The 13,782-nt window shown below is 37.8% G+C and overlaps 1 protein-coding gene across 9 annotated transcripts in view; it reads right to left on the reverse strand.

Annotated features, from left to right (window-relative positions):
• TBC1D5 (TBC1 domain family member 5) overlaps positions 1-13,782 on the reverse strand; it is a 535,872-nt gene that overhangs the window by 105,479 nt on the left and 416,611 nt on the right. For all 9 annotated transcript variants that reach the window (XM_078432387.2, XM_078432389.2, XM_078432388.2 and 6 more), the window contains one exon: positions 13,307-13,413. In XM_078432387.2, the coding sequence (XP_078288513.2) occupies positions 13,307-13,413 (107 nt within the window). The remainder of the gene's footprint in view (positions 1-13,306; positions 13,414-13,782) is intronic.

Below are 13,782 nucleotides of genomic sequence, written 5' to 3' on the forward strand. Positions count from 1 at the left end.
TCTGTCCCACGAGTCTGCAGGGAGAGCAAGGCCAAGGAGGAAGCTTTTGGATAGCTCCAGATTGGGAGTGGGAGGCTGGAGACTAGTCCTGGCTATGCCACTGAATTCTGGATGACTTTGGGTATTTCGCCTCACCTTCATCAAGCCTCGGGAGGAAATGAAGGTATAATTATATGATCTCTAGAGTCTCAACTACCTCTGAAGAAATTGCAAAATGCATCATATCCCTAGAACTGAATGTTTTAAAGGCCTTTGTAGTCATCAGTACCACTTACAAAAAGCACATAATGAGTCTAAGAACACAGCAAGAGGACTGGGATGGAATAGGTATACTTCTCAGTGAAAGGCCAATGGTCCAGAAGATATTAAATCATCAGTTTCATTAGAGGAGTTCAGGAGAACTCATTCCTATGAATAAGGGTAAGGCCTGGGTCTTCCCAAGCTGCCCCTGCTAATGGGTGTGTCTTTGCAGACTCCAAAATTGTATGTGGGCCGGGAGTCAGCCTGAAGACTCTCATCCTGGCAAAGCATTAGAATTGGCTGGATCAGGGGTGCCTGGGTGGCTCAACTGGTTGAGTGTCTGACTCCTGATTTTGGCTCAGGTCATAATCTTCAGGTTCATGAGTTCAATCCCTGAGTTGGAGTCTGTGCTGGCAGCATGGAGACTGCTTGGGATTCTCTGTTTCTCTCTCTCTCTGCCTCTCTCTTAAAAATAAATAAATATTAAAAAAAAAAAAAGAATCAACTGGATCAGTTTTCAGGAACTCCTGGTCTACACCAGGGATCCTTCAACTCTGATTAATCCTTTACTAGTTAAAATGGGGTGTGTGTGCTTGTACTATCAATATGTGCATATTTATTTATTATAAGCCATATGCATGTACCACTTGTATTAATCTATTATGTACATGGGAAAAGATATGTATGCGCAATAGAATTTTTAAATGAGATAGAGATGAAATACATTAAATTTTTCGTAATAGTTTGCTTATAATGGTAACTTTTGCTCTTCCTAAAAATATTCGGTTAGCATATATTGATGTGATTGAACATGCTTCTTTTTGAAAATCTTGGTTAAATGCTTTTGACAGCTTTTGTCAATGACATCCCAGAAAACTACCATACAAAGAGACATAGGTCTGAATGGAGGAAAGATACTATTGGCTTCCCTTGCTAAAGTATGGTATTCATTGTGCAATTCATCAGTTATGCCAAGATTTTTGTTAAAATAATAAATTTCTATCTTCCTTAATATTAATCAGCTTGTATTAGGGATCTCCAGAGAAACAGAACCAGTAGGATATATATAGGTATATAAGAGATTTGTTATGTGAATTGGCTTGTATGATTGTTGAGGCTGAGATAAGCTAAAGTCTGCCATCTGTAAGCTGGAGAACCAAGAAAGCCAGTGGTACATAATTCAGTCCAAGTTCCAAGGTCTGAGAACTGGGGCGTGGTGGGTGGGGGTGGAAAGAGGGAAGTGTAGGTGGGTGAGTTGGGGGGAGGCCAGGGAAAGACTGGGATGATAAGCTGGGAAGTCCTGGAATCTCAAGGTCCAAGAACCAGGAGCTCAGCTGTCCTAGGGCAGGAGAAGATGGATGTCCCAGCTCAGGAGTCTGCCCTTCCTCCACCTTTTAGTTCTATTTGTGCTCTCAAGGGACTGGATGATGCCCATCTACACTGCCACTGCAGAGACACTCAGGAATAATGTTTTACAGCCATCTGGGTATTCCTTAGCCCAGTCAAGATGACATAAAATTAGCCATCACACAGCTCTTCTTAAAATTTAGTTGGAGGATGTTATATTTCTATATTTTAAAAACCAGATTCAAACCTGACTTCATCTCTTCATTTAGGATATTAGTAACCAAGTTAGAAAATTCTGTTTCCACAACTTTTTAGTGTACCTTTAGAGTTTTAAATAAGTGATATGCTTAATTTGTCTTTGGCAAGAGCATCACAAATGGATGAAACATTTCCAAATATTCAAATTTAAAATGTTCTAGTATGAATTTCTTTGAAAAAGCTCCCATTCTCTTTCATTATTAAAACGTCACCATTACCTTGAATCTTAATTTGAAGACACCAATTATATTTATTTTTTCAAAAATATTTGCATGGTAACATATTACAGACAGCTACTTGTCACAACAGAGGTAAGCCAATTGTTTTTTTTTTTTGCTTTTTTTTTTCAAAAAGAAATTACATTTGGCAACTCTTTTAACTACATTAGCAGAGGATATCTAGTGAACCCACAAGAGATGTCCATGGTCGCTGACATCTCTTTGGTATTGTAAATATGTCATTATTTAAGATAACATAGCCCATAAATCGCCTTAATTGGGCATATGGAAATGGCAATGGGGTATAAGGTGGTGGAAGCAAAGAGAGAGGAGAGTAGGCCACTGTCAGTGCCTTTGTGTGGATAAGTCCCCTCTTCCTTTAGGAGACCTCATAGGTGATACATGACTGGCTGACACATAGGCCTCTGAAGCCAACAATATTAACTTGTAGATTAAAAAGTAAAGTTCAGTTTTTCATTTTCTTTTTTACTTTAAAACATTTTTAATGTATTTTTTAAATATTTATTTAGAGAGGGAGGGAGAACAAGCAGGGGAGGGGCAGAGAGAGAAGGAGAGAGAAAGAATCCCAAGCAGGCCCTGCACTGTCAGCACACAGCCCGACGTGGGGCTTGAACCCATGACTGCAAGATCAGGACCTGAGTCGCAATCAAAAGTCAGACGCTTAACTGATTGAGCCACCCAGGCACCCGCCCCCCCAGGTTTTTGTTTGTTTGTTTGTTTGTTTGTTTTTGAAAATTGAATACAGCTGGAAGTTATAGCTTTCAGGTTGCATCCTTTTTTTCTCAATCTAGCGTCTGTTTCTTAAACTGTTGTCCATGGCTGACCAGTTTCTCAACAGTTCCAAATGCAGATTTCTGGATCCTATTGCAGAGCCATCTACACTAGAATGTCTGGGAGTCTGTATTTGTAACAAGATCTGGCAGGTGCTTCTTTGGCCCACCACAGTTTAAGATCCACTGCATTAGATTGCAAGCTATGTGCTGAGGGGACCAGGTCTCCCTAATTCATTCTATCCCCAGGACCTGGCACAGGAAGCAATAGGCACTTGCTAAACTGAACTGCAATCAAGAGCGTAATTTCTCCTCTGGCAGGAGTGCTCGAGGGTTTGGTTGGGGGTTATTAGTCACCATACGTTCATTTACTCTTTCATCCATTCATTCATCATTCATCCACCTGTTATTGTAGGTACTTGGGTAACAGAACATAAAACAGACTAAACACACTTCTGTCATGGAGTTGATAGATTAGCAGGGAAGACAGAAAATCAAAAATAACGTAATATATAAATAAATTATCTACTATGACAGAAGATGATAATTGCTACGGAAAAGAAAAGTAGGGCAGGGCAAGGGGAACAGGAGTGTTGTAGTGGGAAGTGGGGACAGGGCAGTCACAGGGTGATTAGGGTAGGTCCCGCTGAAGACTGGACCTTCGCAAAGACTTAAAGGAGGTGAGAGAATCAACCAAGAGCATATTCCTTTCAGTTGCCACAAATCCTGTTCATCCCTCTTTACATGACTCCAGCAAGATTTCTGAGACATTTTAGATGCGATTGGTACCCGGCAAGAGCTCAGTGAATTTTGGCTAAATGAATAAAAATACATTTTGGAGGAAAGAAACAATGTGAAGAAATCAAACTATGAAGTTCCTCTTTGAAACCAGTTAAAGCAACCAAGTAAATAAAGATCATATGAAGATCCCTGGAAGATGTCATTAACAGCAGATGAGGACCCTACTCACACATCAAATGCTACCGTGAAACCCCCTCCACAGAGCCAAACTGGCGCCCCCTGGAAGTGCTGCGGGCCAGCCTTGCACGCGTGATGGGCGCTCCAGGCTCATCCGGGTGCAACTGCCACTTCCGTACCTCCGCGAACCTACCTTCCATTTCCCAGTATGGTCATCACACAAATGATGAAATATACTTAAAAATCCTCGGTGAAAAAATCTTTTGTGATTTTGTGTGGTTTTTGTTTTTGGAACAGATATAGCTTCTTGTCTAAAGTATTTAAATAACACAAAGTTAATTGATTATGGTTACGCAATTTACTACTTGAGTGTATTCACTTTTATTCCTATAAAATCAATACATTTAATATTTTGAAATAGCAATAATATGTTTACAGAGCTAATATGCTTAAGGAGCAAATAAAATATTTATTGTGGCCATATTTACTTATATTAAAGAGAATTCTTTTTTGTTGTTGTTTTGTCAGTTTTAAGTTTATAATCTTTTTGTCATACTCTGTGATCCAGAACTTCGAGTTTCTTCAAATTGTAACAGTAAGACAACACAGACACAACTCAAAGTAGTGTCTTTACTTTTTGAATAAGCTACTTCACATACAATAAGAAGAGTAAGTGATTAGATTCTCACAACACAGAGCTGCAAATGACTTTTAGAGATTATAGGCTAATTAAAGCCTCATCAGTCACCTATCCCTTTTTAAAAAACAACTAATGAACCTGAATCTAAGGCAGCAAAAGGTTAAATGATTTCTCTCGGGGTAAAACGGCAAGCCAGCAGTGAAGCGGGGCAGATACTTCATTCCTTGACCTCAGGGACATATCACAAACATATCACTGTAACGTGCTGTAATACTTTAATGCTTTTACATTTGGGCCCTCACAGTGCCTTTCTAAACATACACGTACAGGATTAATAGTTGTTAAAACTTAAGTAATCTATTTAAAATAAATATTCCTCCCCCCCCCCCCCCCCCCCGGCCAAAAACCTAGACTTGCCTTCCTTGTGAGATATCAAATAAAAATCAGGGGAATGGTTTGTAGATTTTGTTTCTTTATTGTTAATCAGAACAGAATTAACCATGGATTCAAGTCTCTTCTTTAGTTATCTGAGGAAAAGTAAATCACCACCACAATTCATTGTTTCAGAAGAGAAACCTTCTCCTCTAAAACACAGAATCTTTGCCACAAAGCTTCACAGCTCTCTTCAGCCACCCAAAATAAAAATCACTAAGTTTCCCAAGAATGACTTTAAAGACTGAAACAAAGACTTGCCTATTCTGAGTAAATATTGTTCCTACAGGTGATTATTTATAGCCAATAAATCCAGTAAAAATCATTGGGATACAATTCTTTTCACAAGGACTTTTCACTTAAATACATAACATTTACTTATGCTGAATAATAACACAAAAGTTGGAATACTATACAAATTAATGCCAAATAAAAGTCACATCTGATGGACTTTTAGAAATGTGTCTGCTAATATAGTGTTGCATCCCTGAGTCACTGAGTGACTGTGGATGTAGAACTGCCAGGCCCAGCCTGGGAACTTCCTCCAGCAATTCTCAGGAGCTTTGCTCATGCTGCTTTCTTAAGATGGAGTAACATCTCCCGAGAAAATTCTTCAAGGCCCAGTTAGAACGCCTCTTCCAAATGGAAGCCTCTCTGACTCTACAAATCCAAATTAGCTGTTTTTCATGCAATACTCTCACTCATGTTACCTTTCATAACCATTAGTCATTTACATCTATAAGGGACTATGTCCTCATCCTGTGGACCAAGTCTCATCCTCTGCCCACAGTAATTAAAAAAAGTATCCGTTGAATCGCATCTTGCTAAAATAGATCCAGAAGGTCTCCTGAGATTACATGACCCAGCCTCTTCCTTCTACAGTTCAAGAAAAGGAGTTGCCCTATAAATACAGCAGGCTGTGATGGAAGTGGAACCTGGATTCTGCGCCTCCCTCACGTGGCTGCCACCGCATTAGTGCTGTTGGAGATCTAATCCCTGACCTGGTAGAGCTCTCATTTTGGTAGGTGAGAAAGACTCGTCAGATTCCCTCCTCACTATACAGTGGAGCATAATACTGACGCAATGAAAGCAAAACTGACAGAGATTGGTAGTTTACAAAAGGAAGCCAAGATAGTTTTTTAAAAGATAAAGGCAATAAATGTTCAGGGTCCTGGCCGGTCTCCCTAAATCAAACAACGACCTACTGCTCAGATCCATGTGACAGTCCAGAGATCTCAATAAGTGAATGTGCTTTACCAACTGAGGAGCTCATTCAAGGAGAGTTCTTAGAACTTCTGGCTGAGAGTAAGAGTAGTTTATAATGACAGGATATCTTAAACATGAGGAAGAACCACCACAAATCCAGCAATCTTTTAGGGAGTGGCAAAATGTGACCTTAAAAGTGATTTTACTATGTATCAGTGTGTAAAATTGCACAAGAAGAACAAAGCAATGCAAGCCTTCCCTAGCTCGTCCATTGTCTCAGGCATGCTGCCCCTGCTCCTGGCTCTAGAGCTACTGGTCTTCTTTCAGTTCCATAAACAGTCTTAGCTCTTTTTCACTCTGGAGTGTGTGTTTGCTGTTCCCCTGTCTGGAGGCTCTTCCCCATATTCTATGTCTGGCTAATTCCTTCTCCTCCATTAGTGCTCACCTGAAACGGTTTCTCCTCAGAGAGGGCCTTTTGACGAACCTACATAAATTAAATCTTCACTCAGCCCAGACTGTTCCTTCTCTTATTTTTTAAATGATGCCCTATTTGTATCCTTTATAACACATGCCAAGTTGAGTACTTTCTTGTTCACTTGTGTATTATGATTATGATAAAGGCCACATGTTGTATCTATATCTAAATATCTGTATCTATCTCTATCTCACCAGGATCTAAACAATGCCTGTTGAATTCTAGATAGCACACAATAGACTGATTTGTTGCATCAATTAATGAATTCAAAATATTTTTATAAAACAAATTCAGAATTATCTGAGGCCCCTAGGCAACCCTTAACAAGTTTTGAGAAACCCAGTTCTACATTATGAAATGTCTGAACACAATAAATAACACATTCCAAATACTGGTTTAATAAAGATTTTCAGATTACTTCTTTACAGAGTTTTGATAGCCACCAACTTACTTCAAAAGTAAAATTTAAGGTTCTTTTCAATGCTAGTCTGTGTCAAAAAAGTGTTTCTGATTAAATGTGAAAATATACCAGATTAATCGCTAATTCCTAAATATTAATGATAATAAACATCCAATTGGTTGTAATCTAATGATAAAAAAAGAATGACATGTAGTTACACGCTCAGATACAAAGAAAAAAAAAACATGTTGGTGGGGGCACTAACAGAGTAAACACAAAAACAAATGATTCTCAAAGAATGGCACTTTTCAGAGAAATGCTCTAGCTTTTCAGGGGAAAAAAAGGATAAAGAAAACAGAAGTGGCATTCTTTCTGAAGCAGAAAATCAGATTAAAATCTAATACTGGAGGGGAGCCTGGGTGGCTCAGTCGGTTAAGCATCCGACTTCAGCTAAGGTCATGATCTCATTGTTCGTGAGTTCAAGCCCTGCTTCGGGCTCTGTGCTGACAGCTCAGAGCCTGGAGCCTGCTTCGGATTCTGTGTCTCCCTCTCTCTCTGCCCCTTCCTTGCTTGTACTCTGTCTCTCTCTCTCTCTCTCAAAAATAAATAAACATTAAAAAAATTAAAAAAAAAAACCCTAATACTGGAAAATCTGAACAGAACATCTGATGGGAACATCACGAAAAGTAAATAAATAGATACTGTGCATTCTCTTGAAAGCGTCAGTATATGTGGTTTTTAGGTTCTTTATTGCTCAGAGGAAAAAAAAATGACAATGCCATTACTGTAATGCACATTTTCCAACATTGTCACTTGACTGGTAGTGAGGCCTGGATCCATTCACCATTTTTCTTTTTTTTTTAAATTTTTTTTTTAAACGTTTATTTACTTTTGAGACAGAGAGAGACAGAGCATGAATGGGGGAGGGTCAGAGAGAGGGAGACACAGAATCTGAAACAGGCTCCAGGCTCTGAGCTGTCAGCACAGAGCCTGACGCGGGGCTCGAACTCACAGACCGCGAGATCATGACCTGAGCCGAAGTCGGCCGCTTAACCGACTGAGCCACCCAGGCGCCCCCATTCACCATTTTTCAATTCTGATAGATGACACTGTACCAAAGTCATCTGGTATTTTTAAAAAGTTACATCTACAGTGGGGATTTTTGGAATTAAAAGAGTAAAAACCTATTAGCTGCATAAAATCTGAAATCTGAATAGCCTTTTTATAATTTGAAAAGGCAAAATTTAATATAACTCCAAATAAAAGCCAAAACAGAATTGGCCAAGCATAACAACATTGTACACTATATTTTTATAGTATGTTTCTGTGTACAAAAGAATGACTATGAAATTAAATTGTCTTCTTTCTAGCAATTTTCTTCCATAAACAACAACAATCACTGCTAAAAGGGTTGCTTGCAAACTTACCAGAAATATTTTTTGGGGAATATTCTAGTCTTCAAAACAAACAGTAGCTGTCAAATTCTTACTGCATAATCTAAAATGTTAATCCATGTACTGTATTTCATTTGTAATAAGTCTTTGTGATAAGGTTAACACTTCAGCACACAACACAAATAAGAGAGCACCGAAAAATGAAAATTACTTTGCTTATGTTTCCGTATTAGAATTTTATTTGCTAAAGGGTAAAAACAGATTTGCAAAATTCACAGTTAACTTAAAACAATAGTTTTAAACCTTTTATTCCTAGCCCTTACTGCCTTCAGGAAGGAGAGAACATCTGGTTATTTAAGGAACACAATATGTTCACATTTTCTATGACTTTTGTTTCTAATTGGGTTTTTAAATTTTTTTTTGAATTTGAACAACTAGTTAGAACAATGTTTTTTAATCACTTCATATTTTTCAGACTGTCCTCCTTCTATCCCTCTACTCCATTTAGTGGATTGTTTTTGGAAATCTGCTCAGTGGTTCTAATATGATAAAGACAAGAAAACAGGAACTAGGATCATGGTCAAAAGAGCCAAGTATAGGAACCGTATTTATGGTGAACGGAGTATAGGATGCTATAAACAGCTATTTGACATCTAGTCTCTATATAGTATACATTTAAGAAAATTCCAAATAGTTCTAGGTCCACTTATTTACATGGCAGTTTCATTTATTACAGATGCAAATTAAATGTCTATTACAAATTAAATAATATTTATGACAAATATTAGTAAATAGGATTCTACTATTTTTAAAACTGTAGCTCTTGTGTGGAAAGGTGGTTGGAAGACCTGGGTTCAATTGTTGGCTCTGCCACTGACAAGCTGTATTAAATGACTGTCTTAACTTCACCTTGATCCTCAGTTTGTTCATCAACCAAAAGAGGAGCTGGATTAGATCTCTAGGTTCTTTGCAGTTCTGAAATTATGACAGTCTAAGTGAGGTTACTGACTAGATACTTTGTTACGTCTTTTTTGTTCCATAACATATGAAGGTGGTAATAGGTTTTCAAACAATTCTGACACACAGCAAATCCAGGAACTAGATGCCCTTTACGTTCAGGTTGTAGGGTTCATTAACCATCTTGATAAAAATGGCAGCTGACAAATATACAGTTGGTGATGGCTTCCATGGAATGTGGATATGGGTTCCAGAAATATGCTAGTTGAGTGAGATTCACCTAGATTAGAGTCAGTATGGTACACAGGAAGACGCTTAGCAAATGAGTCAGAGTTCAATTCTACCATTCTCTCTTTTTTTAAATTTTATTTATTAATCTTGAGAGACAGAGAGAGAGAGAGAGAGAGAGAGAGAGAGAGAGCAAGCACATACATGAGAGCGAGGAAGGGCAGAGAAAGAGAGAGAATCCCGAGCAGGCTTTGCACTGTCAGCGCAGAGCCCAACCTGACCCAGGGGTCACAAACTGTGAGATCATGAACTAAGCCTAAATCAAGAGTCGGACACTTAACTGACTGAACTACCCAGGCGTCCCTACCATTAATTTCTTAATACCAACCACTGCAGGACACAAAGCTAAATGCTAATAAATGAGTCGGATCATAAGAAGGAATAATGGATGCAATAAATAAGCAAATAGCTAAAATACAAGGTGCTTACAGGGACACAAAGCGGAAAACATATCCTATCCGAGCCTGAGAATAGCTTCCTGGAGGAGGCAGAAGGTATGTTGGGAATCTCAGGAGGGGATGGATACATACAAGGGTCATGGAGCCATTCTAGCTAGCTTGAAAGCTTACAAGTTTTCAGCCTGGGGAAAGCCACATACCCTTAATCTGTCTGCACTGAAAAAGAATGAAGAAAGATAACCTGCTTTGCCTACCTCATAGCTTGTTGTAAGGACCAAATTAATAAGCACATCGAAGTGCTTGGGAACCGTGAAGAGTATGATCCTATTATTACAGTTTACAGCCCTATTATTTCAGTCTGTTCAAATGAGAAATCTTTTCACAGTAAAGCCTACATCTGATATAAAACAATTAAAGCTCAGTGTCTCATCCTCTAGTTTCAAAGTCTATTCTCAGTTGAGCAATCTCCACTGGGATTTAGGGAGAGCACTGGGACAAAGTGCTTTTCTGAAGCTGGCAATGAACTTGGGGGGCTCAGAGTTCCTTGTTTATTTTTATTTTATTGAGTCTGTCAGCAACACTCAACACTACTGTCACAAGGAGCTGGGCTATGGGAAAATGTACTTTCATGCCTCAAATCTCATCCTTCTACTAGTTCGCTTCACAGAGACTCATGTGGTTATATATTTACTCTGATCTACTTGAACTGGGAATGATTCTAGTATTTCTAAGTGTTTCATTGTTAATAATAAATAGAAAAAAATTTAAGCACTCTGATGTCTGGATTTTTAGAGGATATGGGCAGGGTACTAGCATCATCTTTCCCTCTTTTTCTTCCTCCTCAGTGTAAATGGCCTCCTATATTACTTTATAATTGACATTACTACACTGAAAAGTCTGTCCACTTGTGGATATCTGTGCTATATATAAACTTGCTGTGTTGCATTCTTTTTTTTTTTTTTTTATTTGAACCTCTGTAGCACTGGATTGGATCTTTAAAATATTTTTTTTAAGTTTATTTATTTTGAAAGAGGGGCAGTGAGAGAGGGAGGGAGAGAGAATCCCAAGCAGGCTCCGTACTGTCAGTGCAGAGCCCAATGTGGGGCTCGAATTCATGAACTATGAGATCATGACCAGAGCCGAAATCAAGAGCTGGATGCTTAACTGACTGAACCACCCAGGTGTCCCCTGTATTGGACCTTATTAGATCATTGTAAGTCAGTGCTCTGTGGCCATAGGAGCTCTGGCTGAGTGGGTCATTAGAGATAATTTAATTCATCCCTATCGGGAAGACCAAGACAGCAAGCACGAATTTCCCCAAATCACAGGGATAGCTGTTGGCAGAGTCAAGATTTGACCCCGTATCCCGATTCCTAATTCAGTCTCCTTGCTCCGTAACTAAAATTATCACCTTGCTGGTTAGCCATGTGAAAGCCCCTTAATACTATACAGCTTTCTTTATCTTTCCTATAGATATTATTCTACAAACTTGCTCTCAACAGCCTTTTAAACATGACTCCTTCCTCCTGACCAATTTCTTCTGTCTCAGAAGTACCAATTTAAGGTCCTACATTTTTGGCCATTATCTTGATAATGTTTTTACTTAGTAAGACTCTGAATGTACAAGTGGGGAATGGAATACTTACGGTTTTGTTTTGTTTTTTTTTTAAGATACTTATGATATTATTTTTTTCTCTTAATCCTTAGAGAGAATAAATTTAAAGCTTATAGAATTGGCTTCATTATACTTGTATAATACCTTTGAGATAAAAAGTACTCTATTAAAATCATAGATTCCATTAATAACACTGATTGATTTATTGTATAGAATTCTGGAACAAGAAGAGTGGATGATTCATAGCGAGATCAACCATATTTAACTAGGGAAAAATTACTAAGATCACTAGGTTTAGATAACATATTCACTTCTCCCTTCAGTAAAACCAAATAAATCATATAAGTAGAGAATTCAAAGAGTTATTTTAGCAGTGTTTTCCCCACTCTGTATGTTTCTAAGAATTCCTAATGCTGAACTGATAGAGCTTACCTTAAGTTTATAGACCAAAACTCATATACCTCATTGACCAGCAACCTCATTCTTTACTCATTTTATAGATATTTCATAATTATGGGTATTTATATAGAAAAATACGTAAAAATATGGAAATTCTGATTTTATAGTCAGACTCCTGAGCCTTACCAGAAAAAAAAAAAAAAAAAATATATATATATATATATATATATATATATATATATATATATATGCTATCTTAAGTATCAGAGAAATGATGGATTATATTTCTGACACTTAATGAAATTTTGCATAGGAGAAATGATATAAAATTGCATATTTTTATAGAAAAATGGATATAGACACAAGAAAATAAAATCTTTTAAATCTATCAAAGGATAAATAGAGGTCATACTCAAATGTTGAAGTCAACAGCCCAGGAGAAAGCAGAAATCCTTTAGAATTAAAATTTACGTTAAACTTGGAGGCCCAAGTCGATCAGACAGAGCTTTGGCAATGGATCCACAGACAGACTGACTCAAAGACAGTTCGACAACTGCCAACATGACTGTTGGGAATTCTGCCAAAGAGCCAAAGGCTGGGATTACCACCCAATGCCTGGCATTCTCATACTCGTGTTTGAAGCTCTCTCTCTGATACTTCATCCAATATTTTTGTTTGGCTCAAAAGCATCAAGGATTCACAGATTTTTTTAGATCATTAAATGTTCTTATTTTCAAGAAATATAACATTAGTTGTAAAAGAGCACACTTTTTCTCTGAAGTGTAAAGAAAATTTTGGTGGCTTGCTTTAAGTTCAAATAGAGAAATCAGCATTAAAGTCTGTTTAAGCCTTTATTTTACTAGGTTACTCTTCACCCAAAAAATAAAAAATACATATTCATAATATGGAATGATTTCATTGTATCATAAACTCTTACAGAAACAGTCCTTTTGATAGCTCTAATGAACACATGGCCCCTGAGGCTCTATCTCAGTCCCTGTGAGGAGTACCCATGATAATGAAGTGTGGCTATAAGGAGAAGTAGTTGCTCAACTATTCTTTGAGTTGTGAGGAAGGAGGAGGGCAGAACAACCTTCTGAGGGACAAGAGATAGGTGTTCCAGTTTCTCAGGGCAACGTCCACTTAATTTACCTGCTAAGTTGCTAGCCAGTGAGATATGTGAGTTTTGCCTACAACTCTAGACACATTCTTTCATTAGGCAATTCCTCTGTCATTAGACAAATTCCCCATTAGCAATTCTTGGAGCTGTACTGAGAAACCAATTTTTCACCCAACTTAAAATTGTGCATACTCTATTTGGAAATCTTACCTTTGGATCTCGAAGGAACAGAGCCTTAAGAATCAGTGAGTGTACATCCCCAATTAGTGGGTAATGCATCAGAAGGCCAAGACAGGTCTGGTAGTTACTAGAGATCACTAAATAGGAGGAAAAAAAAAATTCAGAAGCAATACTGTTTAAGATGTTTGCATTACTTGAGAGTAAAAAAATAACAACTTAGATTCAAAGAAAGCAAACCAATAACTCAATTAATTTGATAAAAGGAAATGGGGAAAGGGATCTTTACCAAATGGCCTTTGAAGCAGCACACTGTACTGTTAACTGCAATCTAATATCTAGTACTTATCCTCAGGGGGTGTTGGAAGAAGAGCTTCAGATATCGAGATGTGTACGTTTGCAATATAAATAAACTCTTAGAAGCATGCATATTTATTGCCATTTATATGTCTGTGTTTAAATGTCTCTAGTTTTGCTGCTTAGAAATTAGTAACAAAAATCTTATGAAT

The sequence above is a fragment of the Panthera onca genome, chromosome C2, assembly GCF_046562875.1.
Source record: "Panthera onca isolate mPanOnc1 chromosome C2, mPanOnc1 haplotype 2, whole genome shotgun sequence".
Taxonomy (NCBI): Eukaryota; Metazoa; Chordata; class Mammalia; order Carnivora; family Felidae; genus Panthera; species Panthera onca.